The sequence below is a fragment of the Martes martes genome, assembly GCF_963455335.1.
Source record: "Martes martes genome assembly, chromosome: 8".
NCBI lineage: Eukaryota > Metazoa > Chordata > Mammalia > Carnivora > Mustelidae > Martes > Martes martes.
Window position 1 is genome coordinate 33,908,287 of NC_137895.1, and position 19,583 is coordinate 33,927,869.

A 19,583-nucleotide genomic window follows, 5' to 3' on the forward strand; every position below is an offset into this window, starting at 1 on the left:
TGGCACTCAGCAGGAAGTCTGCTTGGACTCTCTCCCTCTCCCTCTGCCCTTCCACCCTGCCCCCTTACAGAGCTCTTTCACTCTCTCTCAAATAAATAAGTAAATCTTAAAGTTGCCCTTTTATTTACACAGTCATTCAACATGTCTTTATTTAGTGCCCACTTTACAGCACGCACTGTTCTCTTCTGTCTTACGGTGGACCTTCCCTGTCAATTTCCTTCCATGTGCCAAATCATATTAGTAACTATCACACTGTAGCTGCTTTCTATTTTACTCTATTCTAATAATTTCATCTTTACAGTCCTCATATGGAACTTGTATAAAACAAATACTTATTTCCACATTCCCAGATAGTGAAGACTTGTGGATAGATTTCCCAAAAACTTTTCATGGAAACTTTCATTATCCCTTTTCATGCTTATTAGTTCTTAGCAGGGAGACATTTGGCAACAATAAACATGACTAGCCTGAGGATTTATTGTATTATGGCACTTCAGTTTCATTCATTTGACAAATGCATTTCACATTTGACCATACCCATTTATTTACTCACCAATTTAGCTAGTGTAAGAAATTGGTTTGAAAGCAACAACAATAACAACCCCCCCCCAAAATTCAGAGTATCGCAGTTTATTTTAAAAAAGGAAATGAACATGAAGGAAAGGCATAAGAACTAGAATACTACAGTTAGAAACATGATGCTTTAATCTAATATCAATAGAGCATACATGAATCCTGTCCTCAAAAATATTAAAAATGTATGGTTTTTTATTTGTTTTTTTACAACACATAAATGTAGTTGACATATGTACAACTAGTTTTCTCACACAAGTAGAGTTGAAATTTCTCATTCTCTGGATAATGTCAGATGCTGGTGTAACTACTGTTTTAGATCTGTAAACACTGTTCTGTGGTTACTAATAACTGTGTAACTGTGGAATCATTGTTGACTTTCATTAAATTGTCTTAGGTTTGGAAATACTCAGTATCAAGCTGTTGAAGGACATTAAATCAACAGCTATTTATTATGTGCCTACTTGTACTAGACTTTTAATACATATGTATTAGATGATCACCAACCATGTAAATATGGTCTTGGTATAATTGAGTCTGATTATCTAGTTCAGGTTGTGGGAATGTTTTAAGAGTTAAAGTGTTGAAGTGTTTGATTAATTGTCAAAGTTCAGGAACAAAAAAAAAAAGACCTATCAAATTTGCATTTTTAAAGCTTCTGTCAAAAAACTTGAGACCAAGAAAAGTCAGAGTTGATGGTTTAAGCAATAATAAAAAGAGCCTTAAAATTTACAACTTTACATTGTTAGAGACCAACTCTTGCTGAACAAAAATTTTTAAAAATTCTATGTGATATAACTCTACCTTTTTTATTGACATATTACTTTAAAGCAAACACTTCAGATTTAAAAAAGAAGAAGAAGAAGATAAGCAAAGCCAGATTTCGTATATAAAACCAAAAAAGTTTAACTTGGTCATAATTGTCTATAAAGTCTTATCTTCACCTTCTTTTTATCAGGAAAATACATATCATCTATAGTGGGATGGAAGTTTGAATAATTTAAATGGACAATCTGATAGTTTTTAGTTCTTTTACAATGAATTTTTGCAATAATCAGCATAGACAGTGGTATCATGGAATTATTTTATTAGAAGATTTTGTAGATAGAACACTATCACTTATGCCATTTTGTATAGCAGATAATTAAAAGTGCACATATTTAACAGCTCTTCATTATGCATTTAACCTAACAACATTTTTTGCTTGAACACAGTTATACTACTTTTTCTTCTCAAAATTATTATGAGTATTAGGTAGCCAATGTGAGATGCATATCTGTTTTTTTATGCCTTGGAATGGAAAGAACTGTCCATTACCTGGAAATAAGGTCTACGAAACTAAAAATGAATAAAATGTATCAATGAAAAACAATATGATCTTCAATTTCTGTAAGTGAGGAAATACAAGAGAAAGATATTTCTATACGTGTATCCATATCTATGCCCGCCTATATTTTTATATGATTTCATAAACCCTAACATGCTTTTTAAATTTAAGAATTACCGAAAGTTTTTTTCAGACTTTCTTATCCTTTACTTATGCTACTGTCTCTCTGTTTACCCCTCAAGGCATTGTAGATGAGTTGTTACCAGAAGTTTTGAAGTTGTTCAAAGAATACTCCCATATTTGAGTTGATTTTGGCTTTACATGAACACATATGTTAATAAAGTAATATTAATGATTAGTGTCTCCTTTGAACTTAGCAAAATTTGATATGGAATACTAGAGACTACATTTTTTTTTTCAAGATAGTATATGAAGAAATATATCAGAATGATGTAATTATCTAGATTTTTTTAAAGGCCAGGTACAAATAAAACCAACATGCTAATTAATGGACAATTGAACCAAAACTCAATTTATTCTTTTTATGTTTAGTTTCAGCTTATGCTGAAAAATATACAAATATGTATGTGATTAAATGTAACTTTTACTCACCTTGACCACTCTATGTGACAGAAAATAAGTTACATGTAAAACATTTCTAGACATCCAGTGAGAAAATCCACTGATTTGTAAATTTAAGTGACACAAGGTAAGGGATCAGTAGGAAGTAGCAGAGCTGTCAAAGACGTCAAAATGCTAATTAGAGAAGAAGATGTGGTATATACTACAATGGAATATTACTCAGCCATAAAAAAGAATGAAACCTTGCCATTTGCAATGATGTGGATGGAGCTAGAGAGTATTATGCTAAGTGAAATAAGTCAGTCAGAGAAAGACAAATACCACATGATTTTATTCATACGTGGAATTTAACCTACACTTTTAAAAACATTTGCTATATTAAGTATAATTCTAAGGTAGAGAGGCTGACCTCCATTTTTAAAAAGTTCAGAATTTTGATATTTAATTTGAATTAAATTAAATTTGAAATTATACCTATAAAATAGAATCCTACCTAATATATATTAAGTACTCAATAAATGTTCATTGACTAAGACTGCCACAAATCACTTCCAAGGTACAATTCATTCAAAGTTAAAATAAAATATTATTAATATTAACCTCATCTTCAAAAACAGAACCCTTAAAAAAAGACACTGCCTCTCTTTCCTTCTAGTTCTGGACTATAAATATACTAGAGTTATCTTCAAAACATACTTCAGAAGGGACTATAGCCCTGGTTCTCTCATATTCTGCATGAAAACAATCAGATTTAAAAGCAAGGCCACCTTTCACAAAGTCTTATAAATGAAAAAACTGAAATTTTTCCTATAAAGGACAGCTACCTAACATGTTATTCCTTTGTTTTTCCTATCATAACATTTTACATTTGTACAAAACATCATAGATTTTATTAATTACTTTCAGGAAAACCTATTCATTAAATTATCTTGTAGCCTTATGTCTATACCTAGTTTCCTCTTTAGTGTCTTCAATATTAAATTTGCAAACAACTTCTTTCTAAAAAGTAAACATCTAGCTAAGGATTAAGCTGTAGATCATTTCCAAGTACACCCTATAAAATGCTGACTGGGTCCTTATTAGGAATTTTTTTTTTGTCTTTTCTCACATTAAAAAAAAAAAAAAAGGTAGTAGGACATCAAGATACCCACTACTAAGTATTTATAGCACAATATCCTTAAGCCAAATTTTTACAATAGGCATGTTGAGTTTCAGAATCACTTCTAGCTTTTTAAGATTCAACTTGACTTTATGAAATAGCTGTCATTTCTTATAAATGATGGGGTTTTCTGATCTTTCTTAGAAAACATTAAAAGGAAAACATTTTTTTCCCATCTCAGTTGAGTATACTTAGCTAAACTAATAGGGACAATCTGAAAACATTTGAAATCAGAGTCATAAGTATTATGGTGTGGAGAAAATTTTCAGTTACAAACATGATTTTCATACTATAAAATACCAGAAATAATAGTTTTTGTTGTTTTTTAATTGGGAAATTGTCACAAAGTTTTATCATTCTATTTGTGGAGTTATGGAATTCTAAAGCTACCAGGACTCTTGGGTCTCCTTTATATTTGTTTTTTCTTTTTCCATCTTTTTTCACATGAGGGCAAAAATACATAAGAATATATTTGTCTAATTTTTCATGATATTTTCTAAATGGACAAACCAAATCTAAAATATCTCATCCAAGCTCACAAAAACAAAAGTGTGAGAAATGGAATTCAGATTCAGATCTGGCCTACTCCAAATTTCTTTCCTTTATTCCAGGCTGCATTTTACCTACTAGATTTACAAAGGAGTTGTAAAGGACTTAACTAAGGTCACAATCTGGTGAGGAGCCATGGCAGGATTAGAAGTCTGTGTCCCTCAGCCCTAGGGTACCATATATTTCTTTATATTTCATAGCCGATATGGATAATACTTCAGTACAGATTATAAGACTTAAACTTTCCCTGTTTAACCTACTGTATGATAGCTGTCTTCTGATTGGACCCAGACTGTTACCGCATATGTTTATATAAATCATAAACTCCATGAAGTCCAGAGATATAGCGGTGTTGCTCAGCACCCTCTCACCTGCGTGATGCACTGAGACTTCAAGAGCACTCATAAATATTTTTGATTGAACAAATGACAGGATTTGCTTCAAGTCGGTTGGATCCATGGGAATCTGAATCTCATGATCAGTTGTCTGAAAGACTTACTTGCAAGAGAACCCTTAGTGTTTGGATAGATTTTACATACCAGGATTCTGGACAGATCAGGTGCTCTTAGAAGCTTTGGCAGATACTGTTGAGGTCTACCAAACAGTTAATCTTTTACTCTCCTTCTTTGTCAGAACAGCCTGACTCTTGCTATGGAGTAGTAAAATGTCAAATACTCTCTTTCTAGCACTTACCTGACATTTCCTGCTACACAGTGGAGCATATTCATTCATTCAGTCAGTCAGTCAGTCAGTCAGCCAGTCAGTCGGTCAGTCAGTCAGTCAGTCAGTCATCCATCCATTAATTCATTCATTACATATATATTAGAGGGCCTGCATGCCAGGGAGCTGTTCTAGGTACCTAGGATTCTACATTAAATTTGCTGCCCTCCTGGAACACACATGCTAGCAGGGGAGAAGGAGAATAAACAATAAACATTAAAAAATCAGTATGATACTGCTGTGGCCAATAAAATCTGAAAGGAAGTCTGATTAATACTACTGAGAGAGATTTTCGCCCCTGCGAGAGAACAAGCCCTTCAAAATTCTACTTTACTTTCAAGCTTACCCAAAACTAGGTTTTATCTTTAATTAAATCTTAGTTTGCGTTACTTCAGTGTATACAAGCTCTGGTCCAGACATACTATTCAATGTTCAACGAACATATATTCATATTTTATCCTTTGCTTTTGTTAAGATGGCTTTCTTCTACTTCTTTCCTTACTTACATCCCAAATGTCATTCCAGGTACCAATCAAATATTTTGCCTCTGAGAAGCCTTTCTCATGCACTTTAACTACATTAGCTGCTTCACTTGTAAAATAAATACATTTCTCCATATTCAGAAAATTTAGTAACATATTAAAAGGCATTATATTCAAGAGAATTTAGATATACTTGAAGAAGAAATTGACTTTGGGCTGATTATGCACTATTACAGGAGTACTGTATATTCTCAGTCCCTAGCTAACTCTGGAAATGGAATGCGTCCTAGAACATGCAGAAATTATTGGGAGGAGGCGACTGGGAACCTAAATTAGGTATACAGTGAGCAGTGATCATTTAGTAAATGTGTAAGAACCACATTAATTATGTTCTATTGTTACAGTTAAGCTATTATATGTTAGTGCATCAAAGAAAGATAGCACTGGGTTTGGAATAAGAAAACATGGGTTCAAGTTGCAGCTTTTCCTTACTAAATTTTTTGGGCCAAAGGCAGAGTAAATAAACTGAGTCTTATTTATATTAGCTGTCAAAGAAAAATAATTAGTATAAATAAGAAAAGCTCATTGAAATAAATGTATAAAGCTATAAATTGTTATAGCAGTAAAATTATTATTATTATTATTATTATGCATCCTTTAAAAGTATCAAATGGAAAAATTAGTTGAGAAAACCAAAGTCATTTAAGGAAATCAAATATTTTGTCTAAATATTGTCTAAATGAGGAACTTATTTGCATACTCATTTTGTAAATGGCATTTTAAAAATAAGAATGTGACCTCTTCTAACTTTTAGATTAGAAGGCCATATAGCAGAAGACTGTCTTGGCCTTTTATAAGAAAGCAGAAAGACCTAAAAGAAAAGGAAGAGAACTTAGGAAATTCTCTAAGACAGTTTTGCTTGAGATGACTGGCGTGATGCTGAAAGTATGCTGTTCTGGTGTTATTTGACACAGAGAAGACAGACAATTCTACTTTAAAGTTGTTTAAAATTATGCAACAGCAACATAAAACATAAAACAAAAATAATATAAACAAGTACTTATTATATTCTAGGCAATATATCACATACTTTATCTATATTTTTACTCATTTCTTCCTCACCCAAACTCAATGAGATAGACATTATTATCCATTTTCCCGAGTTAACTTGTTCTTAGAGTTAAGGTCACACAACTTATGTGTGATAAAGGAACTGAGAGTTTAAACCTGACTTTATCTGATTCTACAGAATACCTGATACAAATATTATAACTATAGAGAAAGAGAAATATCTAGAAAAGTTCAAAGGTCGAAAGAGTTTTACAGCTGCAGCCCATAAACTACTCTCTAGATTTGGCTTGGAAAGCTAAAAGAAATACTTAGTTTTAATAAGGTGACAACTTTTTTAAGAGAGAGAAAAAGCTGGAGGAAAAAGAGCTTTCAAAATACCAAAGCTGTACAGGGTTGGCCCAGAGCCATGGAGGCCTAGGAACCAAGGACATTGATGGTTAAAGTTTTCTGTGGATAATAGGCTACCCAAAGTTTTTTAGTTAAGTAACTATTAAGAGTAGGTTCTGATAAGGTGAGCTAGTTAAGCTGTGCACCTTGATACTAGTGACTTTAATATCTTACTTCAAATTATTCTTCTTTATGGCTGTGTGTAGGCGGCAATTATAAAGACATATTAAGTACCTGTTTTGTGCCAGATATTGTTTTAAATGCTCAACATTTTATCCCAACAACAACTCCTCAAGGTAGGTATAGTACTTGTCTTAGCATCCCTGTTTTAAGGATGAGGAAATTGTCATGGTACAAGTTCAGGCAAACTGATGTCAGGGCCCACACTTTACCATTATATTATATAGATGTTGTAGTAAACTAGTGACTACAATAATTCAGTAGGTGGTATTTTATTCATAATCATTCTGTTATCATTCATAATCATTCTGTTATCATTCTATTATCATAATCATTCTGTTATCATTCATAATCAATCTATTTTTCTAAAATGGTTTATCTTAAAATGTCACTTAGTGAGCAGATTTAACGATTAGTAGTGTTTGTTATAATGTCATTTAGTGACAACCAGTTGGAATCAGTGAGGATAGCCATATTACAGTTCCTTAGAGACTGTGTTGTTGAATCACTATATTGTATGTCTGAAACTAATATAAAACTGTATGGTACCTATACTGGAATTAAAAATCAAAAAGAGAACAAGACTATTTAAAAAATTAACTCCATATAATCTTGTATTCTCTAAAATCTGTAATTTGATGTCACGTAAGTGAAAGATAAAGCTTGTACATTTTAGCATGGTTGTTGATTTATTGAGCTATTGATGTTTTAATAGTCAGATGATACATTATATATAGAAACTTTGATATTCTGTAATGTGACAAGGCAATTCCTTTCTTTTGTACACTGCTCCAAAATGATATGAGTTCATAATATATAATTCTTAAAATGGAAATAACATTATTCATTATTATGTGTAACACAGTTTGATTACTTCTGAATGTAATATATATTTTGAAAGTTGATATAATTAACAAATCATATTAATAATAAAAAATTGTATATTAGATCAATAATTAGTGAATAAACCTAAAACATAAAATGTTTCTTTCTTAACCATATTGACTAGAGCAAACTTTTGTGATCAGATTCTATAATCAAGTAAAGAAAATTCAAGCATTCTAAGAACTTTGAAGCTTGGAAATATATTTAAATTAGATATATTAAAATCATTATTTCAAGACCAAATTAAAATTTATCAAAATAACCTTGTATATATTAATGGATTTAAATGACTAGACTCTAATAATGTCACATGTCTGGATAAAAAGTGAAAGAAAATCATTTTTAAGTTTTCATTTACCTGTAGAGCACCAATTTGGATAATTTGAATTTCTCACACTGAATCTAGTATTAACTTTGTGGAGTGTCTGGGTGGCTCAATTGGTTAAGTGTCTGCCTTTGGCTTCGGTCATGATCCCAGGGTCCTAGGATCAAGCCCCACCTCAGGCTCCCTGCTCAGTGGGGAGCCTGCTTCTCCCTCTCCTGGCCCCTGCCCCTGGTTGTGCTCTGTCTCTCTCTCTCTCTGTCAAATAAATAAATAAAATCTCAAAAAAAAAAAAGGTAAATGAGTAATAACTTTAAAAAAAAACAATACTTATAGCAAAATGTAAGTTAATATGTGGACTTTTGAGGTTCACTATACTTTGGGGAAAGTTAAAAAAATATGATAGCAAATAAAACATCTTTTATACTAATATACCAAAACATTTTAGCAGATATTTCAAAACCTCTAGGGTATATGAAGAGTTTGAAAAAATTAGACTCTATTACCACAAGATACAAGTATTTTCAAATGTTTATTTTTTTTTCAGAGCTAATAACCGCAATGCAATTCTTATTGAAATCATATTAAAGATAATAGATGTGTGTGACAAGTTTACAAGTGTAGAAAGTCATCATTAATAAATATAAACTGCCATCTACTCAACAGAAATAGTATTTAAAGCAGAGTTTTGACAGTGTAGTATTGTTATCTAAAATCTGATATTTTAAAAGTTTCCTTTAAAAGTTAAGGTTACCTACAATTAAATCGATGAAAAAAGGCCAAAATACACTAGTTTGATTTATAAATCCAATCCAATTTACAATTAGCCAAAAAGTTCCTTTAGAATTAAATGATCATATGATTCAATATAATTCATGGCTGGTAGGGGAGGAGAACACTGAGTTACAGAATATAATTTAATGCTGTTAGTTAGAGAATATAATTAATGCTGTTAGTTTTGTAAATAATTTAATTTGGTTTATATCAAAAGAAGACATTTAAAGAAAAAAAATTCAAACACACACTTTGAGGCAGTTTTGGTTGCTGGCATCCTACCCCTTATCTATAAAAGAATGCTTGTTGGCATTATGTTCCATCGATTCGTTTGTGATTTCTAAATTAATTCTGAAGGAAACCACAACTTACTTGAAGATCCCGCTGAGTGTCTGTGTGCCTGATTTTTTTTCTCTCTCTTCACAGACAAAGCACTTCCACTGGTCATGGAAAAAAGGTCTAAATCCGTGTCTTCTCTGCTTACAAGTCTTGCCTGGGAGCAATGGGAGAGAATGTATACAATCATGAAACAAAATATGGCATTTTCTGAATGCAGCTCACATTACCCCAAATAAACAAACAGGCTCTGTCAAACAACCTTCTTCAAAATGATACCACAATCCTTTACTGCTGCCCAGGCAGAACAAATGCACTATGTCAAAGCATTTTTTGCAAATAAGAGCCGATTTTAAAATTGAGGTTTGCGATTTGAGTGTGTACAACAAAAGAAAACCTTTTAGTACAGCAATTTTGATGAAAATCAATCTTAAAGGCAACTGATGAAACTTTAAACAGCTTAACATCATTTATTTACCAAGAATATTATTTAACTCTTAATCGAATGTTAGAAATGTCATATTGGATTATTTTCTGCAAAATTTATATTTTACCAGTGACAAGTATTAGTCTTCTCAACAATATTCCTCAAAGGGTCTTTCATTTCATGTTTATATGAAAGTCACAAAAGATCTCTACCTTCTCATTAAAACCATTTTTAATATAAAATATTATATATTAAGTCTAATTTAAGGGTGATTATAAATATAAAGAAATTTCAAGATATATTATTTTAAGAACATAGGATTAAATAATTGATCACATCTAAAATTACTATCTGAACTTTTATTACTACCTGGGACTGAACTTAACAGTTGAAGAATCACTTCTTGCTTATAAAATATTATTTTACTTAATGTTTAATATCATTAAGTATCAATTTATCAGGATTCAACCCTGAAGTAAGGGAAAATGTCATGATGGAAAGCAAAGCAGCCTCAAAATAACTGGGATTTAACCCAAACCACAGGATGCTTGAAATCCTGTGAGAAAGCAATGTCCTAATGTTCGATGTGAAAAAAATTTAAATAGGGCAAAATAAAGCCATAAAACCATCACTGTACTTAAAAAGCTATCCCCATATGATGGACTACAAAATCCCATGAAAACAGAATCTAAAAATCATTCTTTTTCAAATTCAGATCTTTGCCCGTCTCCTTTACGTTCCCCTCCCCAAATTCTTCTCACTGTCACGAGCATGGACTTCTCATTGTTAAGTAAGCAAGTTGGCTATTGCTGAATTCAGAATAGAAACCATTTTATGTCAGTCACTTGTTGTTTGTTTGTTTGTCAGTCACTTTTTGATGTACCCGGCTAAGTGATACAATTGTATTGTCAAAACACCTCAGTAGAAAACTTATAAAAATGAAATAAAAAACAGTTGGCTGCCACTTTACACTTGCGATTGGTATGAAAAATATTATACATTCTTTCTGAACTTTATTTCAAATTAGTGTACAAAAGCACATATCTATTATTTCCATTACAATAGCTCCATCAATACTAAGACTTAAAAAGAGCCAGTCAAGAATAAGGGGGAAATAACAAAGCGATACTACAGTTTTGGTGAGATCAGTTACAAAACAATGAAAAACAAGGTAACAACACAGGGACCCTCCTGCTAGCTAAAGAGGTTTTAACGACAAGACTCAAGATTTGAAGATCAATAAAACTACTGTGAACATTTGTGTGTAGGTTTGTGAGTGAACATAAGTTTATTTCTCTAAGAAAAATGGCCAGGAGCTGAATTGTTGAGTTATATAAGTGTATATTTAACTTTATAAGAAATCGATGGGTTTTTTCCAAGTGGCTGTACCATTCTCAGCAAATGTATGAGAAATCCAGTTGCTCCACATATTTGTCAGCACTTGGTATGGTATTTTGTTTTAATCATTCTAATAGGTGTAGATATTATATAGTGGCATTAACAATTTTCCTACTGATTCATAATGTTTAACATCTTCTCACATGCTTATTTCTGTATGGATATTCTCTTTGTTCATTTTGTTCATTTTCTAATTTCACTGTCCAATTTAGTTATTTTTTACAGATGGCTACTGTGATGATTAATATTCTGTGTTGACTTGATTGGGCCACAGGATACTGAGATATTTGGTTAAACATTATTTCTGGGTGTGTTTTCTAGGGTGTTTCTGATTAAATTAGCATGCGAATTGGCAAACTAAGTATACCAGATTGCCCTCTCAGGCATCATCTAACCCACTGAGGGACTAAATAGAACAAAAAGATGGAGGAAGAGAGAATTCACCGTCTCTGCTTGACAGGTGAAGCTGGAACATAGGTCTTCTCCTGTCTTAAGACTGGAACTTACACAACTGGCACTTCTGGTTCTCAGGCCTTCAGAGCTGGACTGGATCTTATGCTATCAGCTGTCTTGATTATCAGGCATTTAGACTTAGACTAGAACCTATACCATTGGTTCTCCTGGTTCTCAGGCCTTCAGAGTCAGACTGGAGCTACACCACCAGGGTAGCTCCAGGGTCTCCAGGGTCTCCTGGGTATCCAGCTTGCAAATCATGGGACTTCTTAGCCTCCATAATCAAATGAGCCAATTCCTTATAATAAATAATACATAATTTCTTATAATAAATACATAAATCTATCTATAAAATCTCTTTATATATATGTATATACATCTCTCCCTCTCCCCACCCGCGTGCTCTCTCTCACTCTCTCTCTCTCTCTTGATTCTATAGATAGATAGACCAAAGGGCCAATGGTGTAAGTTTCAGGCCAAGTCTGAACGTCTTGAAATCAGGTAGTATGACTCTTCTTTGTTGTTTTTCAAGGTTGCACTGGCTATTATAAGTTCTGTTTACATATACAAAGAGATTTTGTATAAGATTTTATATATTAGATATAGATAAATACAGTTATAGATATCCTGCTGATTCTGTTTCTCTAGTGACCTCTGCCTAATATAACTAGCAAATGATTCCTTTGTACCTTTTTCCAGTAATTTTTTTTTAAAGATTTTATTTATTTATTTATTTGACAGACAGAGATCAAAAATAGGCAGAGGGGCAGGCAGAGAGAGAGATGGGGGAAGCAGGCTCCCCACTGAGCAGAGAGCCCGATGTGGGGCTCGATCCCAGGACCCTGGGATCATGACCTGAGCTGAAGGCAGAGGCTTTAACCCACTGAGCCACCCAGGCACCCCTCTTTCCAGTAATTTATCCTCAGAAGCAACAACTGTTCTGATTTGTTTTACCACAGAGAAGTTTTTTTTTCTGCTCTTGAACTTAACATAAATACAGTCATACAGTATTTTCACTCACTCTATTGTTTTTGGTATTCACTTATGTTGCTGTATGTAGCACGATTTCATTTCTTTCCATTTCTGAGTAGGTATGCCATTGTAAGAATATACCACAGTTTATCCATTCTGCTGTTGATAAACATTTATGTTGTTTGCATTTTTTTTGTTTTTATCAATAGAACTGCTATGTAATTTTCATATAGGTTTTTATGAAGACATGTGTTTTCATTTCCTTTCAGTAAACATCTAGGAGTAGAATTAATGGGTCATAGAGTAGGAGTATCTATAACTTTATAAAGTGCCTATTTTCCTAATTGGTTTTATCATTTTTCACTACACCAGTAATGCATGAGAATTCTAGTTATTCCATATCTTTGCCCACATTTGTGCTTTCTGGGTTTTAACAGTTCTAGTGTCGTGTAGTAGCGTTTCATTTTTGTTTTAATTTAAATTAGTGTGCTTATTAACCGTTCAATCATCTTCCTTTGTGAAGTCTCTCAAAGCTTCACCATATTTAAATAACTTGAAGTAGTTGTCTTTACATTGTTGATTTGTGGGAGTTTTTTCTACATATTCTGGATACAAGACCTTTATTAGATATGTATATGTGGGGGAGATGTTTGTATGCAGAAGACTGTGGAGGGCAGAGAGAGGGAGGGAGGGAGAGGGAGAGAGAGAGAGAGAGAGAGAGGAGAGAAAGAAAATACAAATTTTTCTCCCAGGGTGTGATTTGACTTTCATTTCTTTTTATTTTCTGAATTATGTCTAGATACAAATACTTTAAATCTGAAGTACAATTTATCTTTTTTGATTTATGCTTTTTGCATTCTATTTAAAAAAATCTTTGTCTTCCCCAGGTTTTTGAAAATATCTTATTTTCTTGAAGAAATTTTAGAATTTCAGCAGTTACATTTAGGCCCATAATTCATCTCAAATTCATTTTTAGGATGCAAGGTAGGAATCAAGATTCACTTTTTTCCATGTATACAGTTGCCCAGCACTATTTGTTGAGAAAAAAATTATTCTTTTCCTCTTTTAATTGTTTTAGTACCTTTAAGGAAAATCAACTAACCTTATAAGTGTGGTATTTTCTATATTCTCTGTTATGTTCCGTTAATTCATTTTTCTGTCTTTCTGCACATAACATATAGTTTTGGTTACTGACTGGGGCTTTATAGTAAGTTGAGATCAGGTAGTGTGAGTCCTTTTTTTCAAGATTATATTGACTATTCTAGATCTTTTGCATTTCCATACGCATTTTAAAATTTAAGCTTTCTAAGGGTCTATTGAATTTACAGATCATTGAGAATTGACTTCTTACAATTCGAGTCTTATACTCATGACTATGATATATCTCTTTGATTATTTATTTTTCTAATTTTAATTTTTTTAAAGATTTTATTTATTTGTTTGACAGAGAGACACACAGGGAGAGAGTGAACACAAGCAGGGAGAGTCGAGAGGGAGAAGCAGGCTTCCCTCTGAGCAGGGAGTGCAGATGAGGGGCTGGATCCCAGAACCCTGGAATCATGACCTGAGCCGAAGGCAGATGCTTAAGGACTGAACCACCCGGGACCCCCTCTTTGATTTTTTTAAAGTAATATTTGATAGTTATCATTATAGGAGGCTTGCACAACTTAATGTTAACATAATCCTTAAATATTTTAATTTTTTTTTACATTGTAGTAAATAGAATATTTTTAATTAAAGTTTGTTGCTAATACATGATAGGGTGTACAAAGACTTATTTTAATTAATTATGACTCATTTCTTTCCAGAATGACTGTACCAGCTTTTACTTTGGCCATACATCAGTGTTTCCACATTATTGATAGCACTTTGCATTACCCAGTTTTCTAATTTTTTTCCGTTCTGACGAGGATAGTCATGCAACTTCTTAGTTTTAATTTTTATTTCTCTTGTCATATAACTGAGTATCTCTTTACATACACTTATGCATTAATCATAATCCCTGTAAACTGTCTATGTATGTTTTTTCTATTGTATTTATATTTTTTTCATTAGGTTACCTGACTTTATATTATTTATTTGCAGGAATTGTTTCTATATCCTGATATTAAGCTATTGTTAGCTTTAGGCACTGAAAATAATTTGTTCATGTCTGTAATCTGTCTGTTAACCGTTTCTATAAAATTCTTCATAGGAAGTAATATCTAAAACAGTCGAGTCAATCAAAAGATTATTGCAATATAACTTGTATCTTTCAAGAGAGTATTTCTTTACTGTGAATTTGCAAATATATTCTCAATTATTTTATTTGATCAATTTTATAACTTTACGTTTCACACTTGAGTCCTCAAACCTTTTAAATTCCATTTGATTATTATAGTGTGTATGGGTTATATACAGCCCTGCTTTTCAACGTGAGTTTACTAAATTCTATTTACCAAACAATTTGACCTTTCCCACCTTTGTTATATACCATATTCCAGTATAGTCACAGGTCTATTTCCAAACTAACTATTCATATCCATTGGTCTATTTATCTGTACCACAAAGTTTAGTTTTATACTGTCTTTATATCTTACGATGTAAGTTGGCTCTTCTTTTTCAAAGTTGACTTATATAATATTGTGTTCTTATTCATCAATACACATTTTAGAATGAGATTTTTCAGTTTCCAAAAAAAGAAGCTATAATTTTGGTCCAAATTGGTTTTACTTTGTAGATTTATTTGGAGACAGTTGACACATTTTATATGCTAAGTTGTATCTATGAACAATAAACTTAATGAATATAGTGGATATTATCATATGTCACTCAGATCACTTTAAACAACTGAGTCAGAGTCTCCCAGCTGCTGAAAAGTATGGCTTTTAGCTGAATACCTCTCTGAAAACCGTCCTTAGCTAAAGATGGCTGTCTGGCCCAAACCATAACCTCTCCTGAGGAGATGCAGGAGAATAAGAGCCCGATCCTCTTGCCTCAAGCTGGGACAGCTTAGAAGGGCCTTCACACCACTGGAGCTCACTTCCTCTCCTGCAACTCTATTGAATTTTACCTTTTCCCTCTGCTCAATTACGCTTCTTTCACCCCTCAAAGGAGTTGTTTCTGAATGCCTTCTCCAACAAATGTTCTGCACTCAAGTATAAGAATCTCAGAATATGTTTCCTGGAGAACCTGAACGAGGACTGTCTTCTACAGAAAAATCCTGGAGTTTTGGGGGATAAAGTTAATCAGCAATACAATTGTATGGCTTCTGATAATATATTTGGAAATAAGTAAAATGATATCTTATTTTCATTTTTCTTATTCCTGTCTACCACACAGAATACTTTGATCTTAGAGATGTTATTTATTAGCTTCTCTAAAACCCAGAATTTGAATGTTTTATTATATCTTATTCTTACTCTTGAAGGTTAGTGTAGAGTATTCTGGATAATATTTATATCTATCTCTGTTATTAAGAAATAACTCCACTCTTTTTTGGTATGCATTGTTTCTGCTATAATGTCAGCAGTCAATATAATTATTATTCCTTTGTAGATAATCTTTCATTTCACTATGTCTCTCTTTTATGATGTCCAGTCCATAGTTTATTTCAATGGTAATATTTTATATAGATAGAATTTAACTAGGTTTATTAACATATTCATAATTGTTTTAATTAAAATTTGATCATTTTTGTTCATGATTTTCTACCCTTTTATTATGGATGTTTTCCTTATGTCTTGGAGGAAAAGTGACAGCAGTTGCAGATTTTTTTTCTTTAATTTTACTTTTAGTTATGGCCTGGTCCCAAATGTGCAATTATCTGCCTCCAGTTTCCCAACACATTCCCAAGACTCTGCAAGATATCTATTTTGGGTATTCAATTAGTCCTGTATCCTTTTGACATAAGTCTTTAATCCCTTCTCCTACGTCCTTTTACATGAAAAGAGAAACAAACAAACAAAAAACTTATTTCTGTTCTACTATCATTTACTTTGTTTTTGTATTCACCTGTATCTCTTCAATATCAAAAAAGCATTTATCATTGCTATGTCATTGTCATATATTTGAATAGTATAATACAACGGGATACAGAAGAAGGAGATTAATGCCAAAGCATTAATCTCATAGAACCATCTTTTTTTTTTTGAGTAGGCTCCATGGCCAGCATAGAGCCCAGTGTGGGGCTTGAACTCATCACCTGAGATCAAGGCCTGAGCTGAGATCACAAGTAGGATGCTTAACCAACTGAGCCACCCAGGCACCCCTCTCTTAGAACCACTTCAATTAGAAATCTACCCAGTCTGTTTGCTTTCATTTTTAGAAGTATAATCTTTCAATGTTAATATCAGTTTCTTTATCCTGGCATTCCTTGGGACTTTTATATTCCCCATTCTTGCTCCAAAGTGGCAACTCAGCACTCTATGTGCAATCATTAGTAATATGTATGGTGTTCATTGCTTGAAATACCAATTTTCCTAGGGCAATCTACATGCCACTCTGCCAGATGAGTCTGTATTAAAATGCAAGGAAATATTTGCTTAATGATTATTTCAAACTTGTGCATAGGTTCTATAAATATTTTCATAAACACATTAATTTTAGCTATTGCCCTAATTTTGCTCCCTTTCAGGAAAATTCCTAGAATGAATTGTTCATGAGAATTATGAATATAACTGCTCTGGATACCATCATACTAGATGCTAAATTCTACTTGGCAAGCTAAATTAAAATCAGTTTCTTGGTGAATGTAGAATCTGAGCAAGGAGTATTAATTGGTTGATATAAAGGGTAGGTGTCATAAAGTTAGGGTCACCTGAGGCATCCATTTTCAACGACTAAGGAGGCCGTACACTTCTATCATTGTTTAGGGTACCCTCTTCTCTGGAAATTTCTGGAAACATACTGAAAATTTCTTGTTTTGTGGGCTCCATTTCTCTAGACTCCACACTGGCCATTCTCCTTCTGTTAACATAGTCTTCCTTCTAATAGCCTATAGTACAATTGACTTTAACAATGCACATACAGTAATATTGTCTGGAGTTTTACACTCTGGTCACCATGTTTAGAACTTGGTTGTTCCTAAAGCTTCAGTAATTTACACTTTATTACTTAGAGTGGTTGAGTTTACAATTACTTGTTAATTTTTATCTGCTTTGATTTTCTAAGTTGTGAGAGTATATTTCTCTCAATATCTTACTCTTTTAAAATATTCAAGTAAATAAGTTCATTATGCAATTCCTGTTCAGAGTCACATTATTTTAAATATGGTAGCAAGTTAATATTTTTAAATCTACCATATAGAATCAATATTTTAAAGTATTAGCAGATTTTAAGTTATATTACAAATCAAGAAAACATATTATTATTACAGGTTATCATTTTAATATATAGTGTTTTGAGATTACCCCAAAAAGATTGAGTTGTGATAGTTTCATAATTTACACTAATTATGGACATATTTTAAAGTATCAGTTACTGAGGATGAGCGTGTACAACATTTTTCTGTAGCTTTAAGAATATTTCTTATATTTCTTACCACAAGCTGAACTCTTCCACCATTAAGTACATCTGGATCTAACTCAGGCAAGAAGTGATTGCTGCAGAGTGAGTAAAACAAAGATTATATTATTATATAAATGTAGAAGAAGAATATGAAAGAAATGCCTACCGAACAGTTTGGGAGAAATTAGTAATCTATAAAATGGAAATAATAGTTTTATTAAATATATAAAATAAATATACTAAATAAAGTATAGGCAAAGATATATACAAATTTCCATGTTTCCATTTGTTTATAGTTCTAAGGATATCATCTTATGAATTACACTAAAATGATTTATACCAACATAAAAGAAATTGTGCTTGTATTAATTGGAGTACTTAGTAAAATAAAAGTTCCCAAATGCTGATTGCTTTACTCCTACTTTCTTTACTTACAATTAAATAAGACAAAATAATCCAGATTATAAAATGTTGTTTTAATTTCACTTTCATTCTTCACTTCCTTTCCCATATTTTTAAAGGAATTACATGGATGGAATTGACCACGTATGAAAGTCTCAATTTTTATGTATTATAAAAAAAGATTTCATTTTTTACATATTTTAAGCTGCTCCTAAATTAAGTTTTAACCTTCATAATTGTCGTATTTTGTTTGTTAGTCATTTAAATAGTTATTACATTATATCATATGTATTGGAGATTATATTCTATAGAATGCCTGGAAACATTCCAAAGCATTATCTACATTTAGATTCAATATTGATTTATATATTTAGTTAGTGTTTATAATAGCACTTATTTATTTTCTTATTTTATTTTTATTTTCTATTATTTTATGGATATATGTAGATAAAATGAAAGTTTTGAAAATTTGTGCCAAAAATATTATTATTTCTAGACTTTTATTTCCCTAAAACTTTTTTTTTTAAAGATTTTATTTATTTATTTGACAGACAGAGATCACAAGTAGGCAGAGAGGCAGGCAGAGAGAGAGGAGGAAGCAGGCTCCCCGCAGAGCAGAGAGCCCGATGCGGGGCTCGATCCCAGGACCCTGGGATCATGACCTGAGCCGAAGGCAGAGGCTTTAACCCACTGAGCCACCCAGGCGCCCCTATTTCCCTAAAACTTTGGTTCAGTGGTTATGCATATATATTATGCCACATCATGCTGATTTTTAGCTTTTATGCATTTTTAGCTTTATGCATTATACCACATTGCTGTGGGCTGAATTTTGTTTCGTCAGAATTGATATGCTAAAGTCCTAACGCTCAGTAACTCATAATGTGATGGGAGATAGAGCCATAAAAGAGATAATTAAATTAAAATAAGGTCGTATGGGTAGGTTCTAATCCAATATAACTAGTGTCCTTATAAGAACAGGAGATTAAAACATAGAAAACAGAGATGGAAGGATGATTGTGTGAGGGCACAGTGAGAAGGTGGCCCTCTGCAAACCATGAAGACAGACCTCCGATGAAACCAAACTTGCTAACTCCATC

The 19,583-nt window shown here is 32.4% G+C and overlaps 1 protein-coding gene across 1 annotated transcript in view; it reads right to left on the reverse strand.

Moving 5' to 3' along the window:
• Window positions 1–9,351: 9,351 nt before the first annotated feature.
• LRRIQ1 (leucine rich repeats and IQ motif containing 1) overlaps window positions 9,352–19,583 on the reverse strand; it is a gene marked incomplete at both ends in the record, with an annotated part of 189,908 nt that continues 179,676 nt past the window's right edge. The window contains 2 exons of the mRNA XM_080812199.1: window positions 9,352–9,504; window positions 18,119–18,179. Of these exons, the coding sequence (XP_080668325.1) occupies window positions 9,352–9,504; window positions 18,119–18,179 (214 nt within the window). The remainder of the gene's footprint in view (window positions 9,505–18,118; window positions 18,180–19,583) is intronic.